The 14,353-nt window shown below is 42.1% G+C and overlaps 1 protein-coding gene across 2 annotated transcripts in view; it reads left to right on the forward strand.

Annotated features, from left to right (window-relative positions):
• Window positions 1–1,062: 1,062 nt before the first annotated feature.
• Window positions 1,063–14,353, forward strand: part of LOC127573756 (uncharacterized protein C16orf52 homolog B) — a 104,842-nt gene continuing 91,551 nt past the window's right edge. The window contains exons 1-2 of one of the 2 annotated variants that reach the window (XR_007956809.1): window positions 1,063–1,491; window positions 3,110–3,541. Coding sequence is in view for 1 of the 2 variants with exons in the window: in XM_052022253.1 (XP_051878213.1) it covers window positions 1,386–1,491 (106 nt within the window). In the remaining variant the exon portion in view is untranslated. Of the gene's footprint in view, window positions 1,492–3,109; window positions 3,542–14,353 lie in introns of those variants that run through there. The other variant, XM_052022253.1, reaches the window with a different exon arrangement.

Here is a 14,353-nt window from a genome sequence, read left to right on the forward strand (position 1 = left end):
CTTTGCTGTGCTGTTCTATGGTCCAGATAACCAGCCCCTCATCTTGTAACTATGTCCCCTTGTTCATGACTCTCCCACTGGTGAAAACATCCCAACATCGACCCTGTCAAACCCCCCACCCCTTGGATCTTATGTTTGAATAAGGTCAACCCCTCATTCTTCTAAACTCCAAGCAACACAGCTAGAACCATAGAACGCTACAGCACAGAAAACAGGCTATTCGGCCCTTCTAGTCTGTGCAGAAACTCTATTCCGCTAGTCCCATTTACCTGCACCCAGTCCATAACCCTCCAGACCTCTCCCGTCTATGTATCTATCCAATTTATTCTTAAAATTTAAGAATAAGCCCGCATTTACTACATCAGATGGCAGCCCCTTCCACACTCCCACCACTCTCTGAGTGAGGAAGTTCCCCCTAAACCTGTCCCCGTTCACCCTAAAGCCACGTCCTCTCGTACTTCTCTCTCCTAATCTAGGTGGAAGGAGCCTGCTCGCATTTACTCTGTTTATACCCCTCATAATTTTGTAAACCTCGATCAAATCTCCCCTCATTCTTCTACACTCCAAGGAATAAAGTCCTAACCTGTTCAATCTTTCGCTGTAACTCAACTCCTGAAGACCCGGCAATGTTCTAGTAAATCTCCTCCGCACTCCCTCAATCTCACTGATATCCTTCCTGTAGTTAGGTGACCAGAACTGCACGCAATATTCCGAATTCGGCCTCACCAATGTCTTATACAACCTCACCATAACATCCCAACTCCTGTGATACTGACTAGTTTCTATAGTTTTAAGCTCCCGATGAGTTACCTGACTGAACTTAAGTTCTACTGGGGAGGCTGGTCAGCCAATCAGCCGCCGCGTCTGCCTGTGGGATCCTGCTGTGCGCGAATTGGCGGCAGCGCGGGCTTCAGGCCGGGGGGGGGGGTGGAAGACAGGTGGCAGCTCGCGCGCGCCAGCGGCGGGGCGGGGCGGGGGCGAGCACGTGCCGCCCGCGGGGGGGCGGGCGGGCGTGCGCGCCCCCGCCTCCGCCCCCACCCCCGCCCCTCCCCCGGCCCGGCGGCGGCGGCGGCGCGCACGCAGCCGCTGCGGTTGCCGCCGAGTGAATCGCCGCCCGTGCGCGAGTGAGACGCTGCCGGGCCCCGAGCGGCTGAGACGCGGATCGGTGTCGCCTCCTCCCCGCCCCGTCACACAGATGGAGACCGAGAACTGAGGGCAGGCAGCCGAGCGAGTCCCGCAGGAGGCGCCGCCGCCGCGCTCGGTGTGAGCCGACGGCCGAGGCCGGGGGTCGGCTGAGGCGATGCTCCGCGGCACGGGCCGGGCGGTCGCCAGCCGCCGCTGTCTGGCTGCGGAGTGAAGGCGGCCGCGCTGCCGCCGGTCCCGCCATGGATAAACTGACCATAATCTCAGGATGCCTCTTCCTGGCCGCCGACATCTTCGCCATCGCCAGCCTGGCCAACCCGGACTGGATCAACACCGGGGAGTCCGCAGGTCGGTGCCGCCCCGACTCCCCTCCCTTCACTCTCGCCCTCACCCCCACTCCTCCACCCACCCCCCTCACCCCTGCATCCCCCCTCACCCCTGCATCCCCCGTCACCCTTGCATCCCCCTCACCCTACCCCCTGCATTCTCCCTTCCCCCCCTGCATTCTCCCTTCCCCCCACCCCCTGCATTCTCCCTTCCCCTCAACTCCTACCCCCTCCATCCCCCTCCCCTCACCCCCCTCCCCTCACCCCCCTCCCCTCCCCTCACCCCCCTCCCCTCACCCCCCTCCCCTCACCCCCCTCCCCTCACCCCCCTCCCCTCACCCCCCTCCCCTCCCCTCACCCCCCTCCCCTCCCCTCACCCCCCTCCCCTCACCCCCCCCTCCCCTCACCACCCCCCTCCCCTCACCACCCCCTCCCCTCACCACCCCCTCCCCTCACCACCCCCTCCCCTCACCACCCCCTCCCCTCACCACCCCCCCTCCCCTCAATCACCCCCACCCCCTGCATCCCCTCCCCCTCACTCCCCCCCCACACTCCCCCCCCCACCCTGTTTTGTGCTTTGTCAGCCAGTTCACCCCCTTTCTGTTACTCCCTGGCCACCCCTGCCCTCCTTCATCTTAAACCCCAAGCCCCCCCTTCTGTGTTCCCACCTGACTCCTACCCATTTATTTCCCGCAATTTCCACTGTGTGTTTCAGCCTTTTGAATTGTGCGTTGACTTTGTCAGTGAAATTATAACTTTTTGTTTGTTGAAAGGTCTGAATGTGGGTGATTCTCTTCATTTTGGGGGGGAAAGCTAGAAGGAAATCCTGCTGTTGTTTATGAATTGGGAAGAAACATTTCACTGGCTGATGATAGGGCAATGCAGAGCTATTTGGTTTCAAATATTGCAATTCCTGCTGTAATTTCAGGTTGAGAAAGAATGCATTGCTTGTTTGTGCAGTGTAGCTGTTCAGAATATTTGTGACAATAGTTTCTTTGTTTGCATTTTAAAACCCATCTTGTCACACCTACATATTAGCACCTGTACTGAAGTGTTGAAAAATATTTCTCATTTGTATAAAAGGCATTTTAAAGACTGTCTAAAGCTTCCTTTTATAGTTGATTATAATTAGAGATGTGTTAGTTACCACTCTTTAAAATTAAAATCAATTGTTTTGTTTGCTGAATTTTTTAAAAATGTTGCATTGTGTAGTGGTCTGAAGTACAGGAACAATTTAATAAGGTACATGGTGTGACTTAGATGTAACCTTACACTTGGATGGGACCCCACAAGGTTGAAATACTGCTAAATCTGGATATATTTGATACTTGTGAATAGTTATACCAAGTACTTGAAAGGTCAGTGTGTTTGTGATTCGAAATGCTAGCGTTCCTTCCTGTCTCCTGAGGATTTGGCAGTAAAGTTGTTCGTAAATTTATTTGAAGAACTAGAATTAACAGTAACTTAGAACAGATGGTGGCAGCTGGTCTGTAACTGTGGCCTTCCGATCAAGTAGGCCCAAGATCTTATAGCAGCTCACTATATGCAAACTTGCACATTACCTGTTTTGGTTTGAGCAAAATTTGGAAAAGATGGGGTAACATTTGGCATCTAATTATTCCATATTTATTTATTTACAGCAGAGTGTCAGTGTTGGCATTCTTGAGTCCAAATACTGGGTCCAAGTTCCAGAGGCTTGAGCACATAATCTGGGTGATGCTTCTGTGTGCTGTTGAGGTGCAACCTTTTGGATGAGTGGCTCTGTTGGCACTGTCGGGTTAACTTAAAAGATCCAAAGCCACTGTTGTAAAGGAAAGGAACTGATCTTTATCCCATAAACAGATTGATTATTTAACTAATTGCTATTTGTGGGATCTGGGCACACAAATTGGCCACAAGGATTTGTCAAAAGAATCGAGATGCGTTTTACAAGTACATACTTTGGGACATATTGAGAATGTGAAAGATGCTATATAAATGTACATTTGTATTTTGTTTCTGTTTTGAACTGTTATCCATCTCTTCCAAGTGTCTTCCATTGCTATTAATGTTCTCCCACCCCACCCCACGCCAAAGAATCTTCAGAATAATTCAGGGGCTCTTCATTGAGTTGAGTAATTTTCATGTAAGTTGCTGTTATGAGTGGATGTTTGACCAATTAAACATATTACTGGTTCACTTTGCTGTTTCTGACTCTTAGCCTATCCAAGTAACCATACTGTGGGATAAGGTAACCATAACAATTTGTCAAATTGTAATTAGAAGATATCTTAATGTAGCTGAAGAACTTGCATGGTTACTGTAGGAGATCTGTAGCAGTCCAAATTCCTCAGGACTAAGCAGTGTACAGATTACTGATAAATTCTGATTGCTGTTAACAATCATTGTAAATGTTTAACTGATGCATTTGTTATGTAATTTAAAATGTTGTTTGCATGTTTTTTTACAAGTAAATAATTCCAATAAAGCTATGTAAAATTAAAAAAAAATATTCATTGGATTTATATTGAATTTGTTTAAATTCATAAATATTTCATGGAGAATCACTTGCTTTCTGCAGTTCAGATTTTGAATGTTTTCGGGCTACTGTGATTATAGCTGGTGATACACTGAATCTGAGTACATGAATAAATATTTTGGATTTTTACATTAGCTTCAGCATTGTACAGTCTTGAGTCACTAGATTTGTGATCACCTGCATGCACCCCCAGTGGTTATTTGTATACATCTACTGGATGTCCCTGGGGAACGAGCAAGTTCTGTTTTTGCAGGCGTCCATAAGTTGGAAAATACACAAAAATCACTCAATATGGTAACCTTACCTCAATAGTATTGTAATGAATGGCATCAGAAGTACACAAGACTGATAAGAAAAAACAATTATTAAAAGTAGAGAGGAAACTAGTTCTGCCATTTGTAGGAATGAACATATATGGGAATATGGGAATGGGACTTTTGAATTTAATAACATTATGGGAGCTTGCTTGTATCTGGGTGGTCAGGTGTTTGTAACCCTGGGAAAACCTATATCAGTAGTGGAGCAAGGTCTATTCTCCCCTCCTGGCCATTGAAAAGGTTCCAAGTTGGCAAATTTATATTGACTATACTTTTAAGGTGAAATGTTTACATTTTAACATGGTTCTAATTCTGTTTTTCCCAGTGTGATCCTCTAGGCATGTATGAACAATTAAGGACCCACATATGGCTAAGTGCACTTCTGATTGCTGCCCATTGATTTATTACTAGTTATTGTCATGTGATCTCAAAGGCCAAATTCACTTAACATAAGCACGTGAATCTTAATTTTTTTGTCTGTTGCTTTGCAAAGTGGTGATATGAAAACCAGGGAGTGGTTATTGATCAGAGTGAAAATGAAATATATTTGTGTTTTTTAAAAAGCAAATCCATGCACTGAATTGAATTGTGTGCTGGCCAACTATCTACATTGATCTAGGATGTATAGAGCTGACTCTCTGCCCTGCATTTTGTTGTCTGTTGAATAGAGGCCGGGACAAGAGAAGGTGATGTTTCAAGTCAAAGATGAGTGAAGAGGCTTTAGCATAAACTTGGCTCCTATTCCCTGGAGTCCAGATGGTTGAGGACTGATCTAATTAAAGTATGTAAAATATGTTTGATAGGTTAGATATGGAAAAGTGATTTCCTGCATTGAGGAAACCCAAAAGCAAAGGGCACAGAATCAAAATTGGAACTAGACCATTCAGAGGTGAAATCATGAAGTTCTTTATTTTCACATAAAGATGGTGGAAATTTGGAATAAAATCAGAAAATCTTAAAAATAAACAGCAGGTCAGTCTCAGGTGAATGATCTTGCATCAGACTTAAAATGTTATCTCTATTTCTTTCTCTGCAGATGCTGCCTCACACGTGCTGTGTTTTTAGTATTTTCTGTGTTTATTCCAGATTTCCAACATCTGCAATTTTTTTCCTTTTCGATACTTGTCGAAACTTGGATTTTTGTCCCCAGAGGGCCATGTATGCAGGGGACTGATTAAAGTGTTCATGGTTGAGATTATAGGTATTTGTTAGGCAAGAGTATCGAGGGATAGGAAACAAAGGAATGTAAATAGAGTGAAAGTCTGGATCATTGATTGACTGGGAAAACTTGCAAGTACTGATTAGCCACCTCCTTGTGTAATGAAATTGATAAGAAAGAGAAATTATATATTTCTTTCTTAGACATCATTTTAAAACAGTGTAAGTAGGTAACTTTGGGTGATGTGCCAAATGGGTAGTCTTTGATTTAGTTTTTCCCCTTTGCCTCTACAGTTGCTGCTCGACTTGCTGCTCCTGCAGAAGTTTGTCTTTTGCTTCAGTTTCCAGCATCTGTAGTCTCTTGTGTCTCTAGTAATTTTTTTATCAACTCGTCACCTGAATACTTGAGAATGTCAGTAACATACATTTTTAAACTTAAGAGTCTCTGTTATAGTGTGGAAAAAGAATTACTTCGTAATTACTTGAAGTTGTGTAGAGTGTTTCATGCTGAAGTGCCTCTTGTTCAGTACTTTTTTGAGCAGTGCTGTATAAGTACTCTTGTATGTATTACAGCAAAATCATGTTAGCTATGTTACTCCTAGATTTTCAGAGCTTGTAATCACGAAAACAAAAGGCTTATTCAATATACATATTTGAAGTATCTTATTTGTTCTTGTGTGGCTCGTGATGATACAAAGCCATTAATTGTGGAAGGCACAGGAATTTTCATTGGTAGTATGGAATAGCATTATAACAATTGCTGACTGTCTATTTTTGAACTTGTTACCTCTAACTATGCAAAGTATAAGCTAATAGATTGTTTAAAAAAAACTTGCAGGATTTTCTTAGTGCATAGATTTTATTGGACTGACACCCATAATTTACTAACAGCTGTTTCCTGTTTAGAATCTTTATCTGAATCCTTATTTTTTAAAGTTGAGTCAGCATAACAATGGTTTTGTTTTGAATTAAATCTTCAATCAGTTTTGGGTTTGTTTTATACCATGGTTTTTGTGTCTTCCCATTTTTTTTTATGGTTTTCTGTTCTGCCTTTCGGCACCATCCTTGTGTGTGTAATATGTTCCCACTTTGGTCTAGTGTATTTTTTCCCTAAATGCATACCCAGTTGGCCTATAATGTGACACTAAGAAGGGGCCCTAATCAATTGTTTTAAAGTGTCAGGTGTGAACTGCACTTTGCTTCAGATTTGTTAAATGTATAATATTTCCCCTTTTAATTTCTGGACACTGATGTGGCAATTTGGTGATAGTTGACTAATTGCAAGATCATTCTGCATGTATACTGACATTGTACTATATAGTAGGCACAGATGCTCATTCACTTTTTAAAATTCCCAGTGGTCCAGCTTGGGTTTTGCACCTTACAGTGACCCCAGTTGTCAGGATGGGTGGAAGGACCTGGTCCAAGACCAATAAAGCCTGCATTGAGAAGATGGATTTGGGAGGTATGTTGAGGCCAGTTCAAGGTGACCTTCCTCTCTGCGAAGCTGCCTGACTTCTGTTCTGGTTTTTGCAATGATGGATGACTGATTGATGTAATGGGGATATGAGAACAGAACTAGGCCATCCCATTATCATTGGCGATTCCTTGATTGAGGATGACCTCCACAGATTTATTTGAGTTTTTGATGCCACTTGTGAGTCCGATCCTAGAACTACAAACTTACCTGCAAAGTGTATAGATATTTCCTTACAGATTAACTGCCTTCTTGAAAAAGTTACCTTATTTCCTTCTCTTTCTCTTTTCCCCTTCCCAGTTTGCAAGACCTAATAGTTTGAGCTGAGAGTTGAACCTATACTTTGTGTACAGTACTGGTTCCAGAGGAGGGTGGCTGTTTCATGTTCAGTTTACTGCAAATGTTGTATTAATTTTTAAGGGTAAATTAGACTTCTTTGTTGCAGTTAATTTTATCCAGCTTGATCTCAGAGTAATATACCAAATTACATGCAGTGGATCATCAGGATTTTAAATACAGATTGAATCAGGTGATATTTAGTTGTCCCTCCTTTTAATGCTCCTGAAGGACTTGAAGTTGATGCTAGTTCCATTGAGTCCATGTTGCAAACTTAAAGATTTGGGTTGTATTGTTTGTAAGTTGATGCACAACACTGAAGTACATGGTTAGTGATTTTGAAGATCTTCTGATATTTTCCCATCTCCACTGAATGAAAACTAATATTTATGAATGGTGGAATACTTTAAAATGTCCATCTACCAACCACCTCTCATCCCCCATAAAGTTACTATATTTTCAAACAGTATTATTTCAAGCCCCTGCTCTGCTCACTAGTTTACCCCACTGTGTGGTATGAGGTGAAATTTATCTCTTCAGCATTCCCTCCTCACCCATAATGAACAAAAAAAAATTCTTAAGGCCACTTTGTCCTTGCTGGCCATGCTCAAATCCATATATTAATACTTAAAAATGTCTTCAGATTAAATGTGAGGAACTAGAATACTTTCACTGATTCTGCTCCTTGACTGATCTCAATTAAAAGGGAAATGTGCCAAGTTAAAATGTGAATTTTACTTTGACCAAGAGGTTTGAAGGAAATACCAAATGTGGGTATGCAAAGAGCAGACAAGTGAGATGGGCAATATTAATCACAAGAAATTAGAATCACTGACTTGTATGACGTGAAACTTGTTTTGCGGCAGCAGTACAGTGCAAAGATATAAATTACAAAACTAAATAGTCCAACAAAAAAAGAGAAAAACGAGGTAATGCCCATAGACTGTTCAGAAATCTGGTGGCAGAGGGAAAGAAGCTGTTTCTGAATCATTGTGTGTGGGTCTTCAGGCTCCTGTACCACTTCCCCGATGGTACTAACCAGAAGAGGGCATGTCCCAGATGGTGTGGGTCAGTGATAGATGCCACTGCCTTGAGCCACTGCTCTTAAAGATGACCTTGATGGTGGGGAGAGGGTTGTGCCCGTGATGGAGCTGGCTGAGTCTATAACCCTTTGCAGTGTCATGCGATCCTTTTGATTGGAGCCTCCATTCCAGGCGGTGATGCAAGAATGCTCTCCAGCCTTAAACATACAGAAATTTGTAAGAATCTTTGTGACATACCAAATCTCCCCAAACTCCTAACAAAGTAGTCTTGGATTTGCCTGGATTTCAGTGCAGCTTTATTTTCCCACAGTAGGGAATGTGGGAAAGGCTCAAAAATACAATTGGAGAACTTCTTATTCATTTTTATTAGGGCAGAGTTGCACAAAAGGATACAGATTGTGCCTTTGGAAATTCATTGTCAGAGTTCAGTATTGAAATGGAATATGAGCAGGTGCATTACTTGTGGAGATTGTTGCTTTTTAGGAAAAGAGCCATTTACTGATTTCAGAATTTGAATCATTTGGGAGGAAAGAAATGCATCTTTGTACTTTCTCTTTGGTTTAAAATTCCTAATTACTGACTGCATGACTGTTTGCATAAATCGTGGATTTGGGCAATTTGTTGGGATCCAAATTGGTAGGAGGGCAAATTTTTGTAATATGGTTAAAACAGCAGTGTATGTCCCAGAGTGGGTTTTCAGTGCACAGCAGGATGTGTGCTTCATCTGGCTGGTTATGTTGGAATCTTGATTTATTTCCCTTTCATACTCTTGTGCCCAATTTGCCAACTTCCTACTGATTTTCTCTGCTGCGTAAAATAAAATTTCAACCGTTATCATTTATCACTGCTGGCAACTGGAGCTTCAGTAAGAAAGCACCTATCCCAAAGGAACAGTGATTGTGCTTTTCTTGCATGTTAATAGTATTTCTATAAATTGATGAGTTAAGTTTGTGCTCTTAATGTGAAAGTAGTGCTGGGTGATGCTGCTTTCAAGAGATGGCACTGTGATGGTCAGGAAAACCATTCTGTGAGATTTGCCAACCTCCAGGTACAATGTGCCACTGCCACAGGTTCCTTTGCACTCTTGAAAGCATGGAATTGCACATGCAGTTCTTCTGTCCTTGTTACCAAGAATACCCAGTGAATTTGGGACATGGGTAACTGCATGGTAATGCACGACCTGTTTCGATGCAAGCAAATATAAATGGACTGGCTGTCAGGGCTTCATCCAGACGCTGCTACCAGCAAACTTTGCAAACTGCTACTGTCTGTGGATTGTGTTCCCTCCAACGTCAGATGCCTTTTAACACTTCTATTCTAAGTGTTCCGTTTTTCTTTACATCTCTGTGTAGAGAGTTGTGAAACACTGCAAAGCCTCCATGGCATAGTACAGTGCTGTGGTTAATCCAGAGCATGAAGGTGTTTAGACTTTCCATGACACCCATTGGACATTTCACTTTCTACACAAGCTTTTTTATTTAGTTTTACACCTAGATCCAGTCACTGTTGTGTTAGGTTTTGCCTGCTGAGGACTGCACTGGTATTTTTGACCCTAGTTTATGAAGGATATTCTTGTGCACCTTCTGCACATACACTGCACTGTAAGTACATTGCAGCCCATTTCCAGTGACTTTCTTAGCATTAATTTCTAAATATATTGGGACTTCAGGCCATTCTATTAAGCTGTCATTTTAATTAGGATTTCAGTGATCTCCTTTCCCTGTCCAGTTAAGTTCATCAAAAAAAGTAAAAGGTGGTATTACTTGTTAAAACCTGGGGCTGTAGTTTGGCCTATATTGCAAAGTGTACCAAATAAAAAGTGTGATGATGTAGATTACTGCTAAATTGTCAACTTGTGACTATTTTCCTGTGAGCTGCTTCCTGGGGGGGGTGTAGAGACTTCTACCAAAATCAACCGCACATTCTTAGTTGGAAAGTTGGAAGTAGTTTCATAATTTGGATACTTCTATTCTGATCAGTGAATTAAGCAATTGATTCTAACCTGGTGGAAAAAATCCCCAAAAGTTACAGTAGGTGAGAATTTCTAAAAAGAATATGCAGAACTTTAAGTTGTTTATCTCACTATTGGATTAAATCCTTGCAAAAATATTAATACAAAAATCAAGCAACATTCTTATAAAAATCTTAAGAATATTGTTTGTTTTTAATGCTAAATATTCCTTTGCCAATTTTTTTTTGTAAGTGGCACCTGTTGTGAAATAAAAATATCAAATTAAGTTTTGGAATTGTTGATCTTAAAGGTAAAAGAAGACTTGTCATTAATTACTCATGTAACAAGGGATTTTGTTTCCAACCTGCAATGGCCTACTAAAATTTGGAGCATACCCCCCCCCCCCCCGTATATCAGCCAAACGTGACCCATATAGAGTACTATTTGTAACAGATTTCTTTAGACGAGTGTTTATCTGATAGTCTGCTGTTGCCAAAGTGGAGTGGAAGCAAATGTAGTTCCTGCTAATGGCAAAGTTCTAGTGCTGTTGGTTGGGTTTTAATTGTGTTTAGTTGTGGTGGTTTTCTTAAATTGTATATATGAGCAAAATAAAAATCACACTTTTATCATTTAGATCTGGCTTTAAAAATGTGTGAATAAACAGAAACAGTAGCCGAGAAAGATCACTGTAATAAAACTCACACTAATTGTACTTGTTGAAGTAATTGAATCAGAATAGACTAACACCATAACTTGCTTTACTTGAGAACAGTTTTGATCATTGTTTTTAACTTTCTCATCAGATTTCATGATGATTTCAGTGTGAATAAAGGACAAAATGAAGGGATGGGGGTTGAGATGCTGAGAATTCTCCAACAGTGGTCTGAGCCATATTCATTTAACAAGTACTGACAAACGTAATACTGATGCCTTAATCAAGTTGCTGTTATTGAGATACTGATGTGGAGAAAGGGGGTTTAATTGAAACACATGTCCTAGGTTTTATTAAATTAGGTTTCCTGTCCTTCACTGCATAGCACATATGCAACAGCAAATTACATGTCAGTCTTGGGGTTTTGGGTTGGAAGGTGATAGACTAATTACGGCATTAACTGCTTAGTACTACTATTCCTAACGCAGTACAGAAATGTATTCTACTTAGGTGTCTGAAAGGAAAAAAAAAGTAAAAGGAAGCTGGTTTCTGCTAAGAGGACTGATCTCCATAGCCTGGTGTCATTTACAGTTTCTGTTTCCCTTGCATATTGAATGTGTTTTCAACTCTTGGTGAGGCAGAAACCTGGGATTAGATGTTTCCTCTGCCTCACTTAATTTTGGAGATTTCTCTTCTGAAGTGCAGCAAAGGTTCATCAGACTGGGGTGGCAGATGTCTTATGTGAGGAGAGGGTGAGTAGACTACACCTGTATTCTCTTGTTTAGAAGACTGAGAGGTGATCTCGTTGAAACAAAGAAAATTCTTCAAGAATTCAATAGGACAGAAGCAGGGAGGATGCCCTGATGAAGGGTTTTGATCCGAAACATTGACTGTCCACTTCCCTCCACAGATGTTGCCTGATCCACTGAGTTCCTCCAGCTTCTTGTTTGTTGCTCCAGATTCCAGCATCTGCAGTCTTCAGGATGTTTCCCTGACTGAGGAATGTAGAACATTGTCAAAATAAGGCACAGGATATTTTGGATTGAGATGAAAAGAAATTTCTTCAGAGGGCAGTGATTTTTTTTTGGATTTCTGTACCAAGAGAGCTGTTGAGGCTCAGCAGTTAAGTATGTTCAAGATGGAATGATAAGTTTTGGATATTAAAGGGATGTAAGGGTAGGGCAGGAAGGTGATGTTGGGGTGGAAGCTCAGCCATGGACGTTGAATGGCTGAGCAGGCTTTAAGGGCCGAAAGGTCCATTCCTATTCCTGTTTCTTGTATTCTTATATCCTTATGAGTGTGATATAAAAACCCAGTGGGCATGGTTGTAAATGTGTAACTTATTCCAAATCCGCTCTGGATTTTGTGGTTTTTCTCCATTTAGATGTGTAGGGTTTTAGATGCATGAAACCAGCAAGACATGTTTTTTTTTAATTCTCTCTCCTGATCGTTGTAGTACTTTTCCTTTGAAGAGTAAATAGGTGTTTGGAATTAATTTAGTGAACCGGCTTCCTCATCTGTCTACGCAGAGTGTTCGTTTGCATCTCCTGAACTTGTAAGTGGTTTGTTGATTGAGGTGTTACAGATGGATCTAACCAGAATAGTTATTGCTGCCAGCAAAATCTTAACTGTCTGAAACATGGTCTATTGGTATGCATATTGATCATGAAACTGTTGGTATTTTGTTAAGTCAGCAGTAATGTAGAGTTTGTGTGAAGTTATGGTGCAAAAGGCTTTCCAAATCTGATGAATGTTGGTGATTTCAGCACTTCATGTTTTGATCAGCAGTCAGAAGTTGGTTATGTACATTGTGACAACTCAAGTTTTCCACTGATGGAGATCAATAGCCAGTGCACGCTGGAATGATATGCCTACCTTTTGTGGTTTTAAGAGCATTTTATGGAAGTATGGTGTTAAAATCACAATAAAGGTAGGTATATCATTCTGATCTAAAACCCAATGAGTTACACAGTCAGAGGCTGCCATCTAAGCAATTGTCCTGCCTGTACTATCTTCACATTGGTCAAGGTGCCGACACTGATGATAGCACTAAATGCTGCCAACAGCTGTTTCACCACTATTCCAGCTGGAGTATAATCTAGGTGGTTTCTCTGCAATGGTACTGGGAGGCGGCTTTGGAACTGTATTTCAGAAGCTTGTTCTGAAGTCGCGTGGAGCTTCAGCTCGTGGCTAAGCTCCTTGCTATATTCCAAGTGGTTTAATGTTCAACTCATCATTCCCTCAGTACTAATCACCAAGCTTCAAAACCTGGGCTTCTGCACCTCCCTCTGCAAATGGATCCTTGACTTCCTCATAGGGAGACCACAGTCAGTGCAGATCGGCAATAACATCTGCTCCTTGCTAACTATCATTACAGGCGCACCGAGGATGCATGCTCAGCCCACTGCTCTACTCTCTATGACTGTGTGGTTAAGCACAGCTCAAACAGCATCTATAAATTCACCAATGATTCCACTGTTGTTGGTAGAATCTCAGATGGCGATGAGGTGGTGTACAGGAGTGAGATAGATCAGCTGGTTGAGTGGTGTTGCAACAGCAACCTTGCACTCAACATCAGCAAGACCAGGGAATGGATTGTGGACTTCAGGAAGGGGAAGTCGGGAGAACACACACCAGTCCTCATTTGAGGGGTCAGCGGTGGAAAGGTGAGCAGCTTCAAGTTCCTGGGTGTCAGTATCTCAGAGGATCTATCTTGGGCCCAACACATTGATGCAATCATGAAGAAGGCATACTAGCAGCTGTACTTCGTTAGGAGTTTGAGGAGATTTGGTATGCCACCAAAGACTCTCACAAAGACTCTTAGTGTTCTGACTAGTTGCATCACAGCCTGGTACAAAGGCTCCAATGCACAGGATCGCAAGAGGTTGTAGACTCAGCCACCTTCATCAGGACATCTTCAACAGGCGGTGCCTCAAGGAGGTGGCATCCATCATTAAGGATCCTCACCATCTGGGACATGCCCCCTTCTCATTACTCCCATCGGGGCGGAGGTGCAGGAGCCTGAAGACCCACACTCAATGATTCAGGAACAGCTTCTTCCCCTCTGCTATCAGATTTCTGAACAATTCATGAACATAGCCTCATTATTCCTCCTTTCACATTATTTATTTTTGTAATTTATTGTTATGTCTTTGCACTGTACTGCTTACCGCAAAACAACAAATTTCATGTCGTATGCCACTGGTAATTCTGATTCATTAGGGAGCAGACTTGCAGTAGTGAAAATTATGACAAATGCCATCTCATCCAGTAATATCTCATTGTAAAACTGAGTTCCTGCAGCAGTTTGTGTTTTGCTCTAAAATCTCCCAGTATTTATCCAGTCATGTGCAAGCTTTAATCCACTTTGGATTGATGAACCTACTGAAAAGCTCTATTTTCTACATTGGCTAAACTTATGTTAAATGTACA

Source organism: Pristis pectinata, chromosome 8, assembly GCF_009764475.1.
Source record: "Pristis pectinata isolate sPriPec2 chromosome 8, sPriPec2.1.pri, whole genome shotgun sequence".
In the NCBI taxonomy this organism is placed as follows: domain Eukaryota; kingdom Metazoa; phylum Chordata; class Chondrichthyes; order Rhinopristiformes; family Pristidae; genus Pristis; species Pristis pectinata.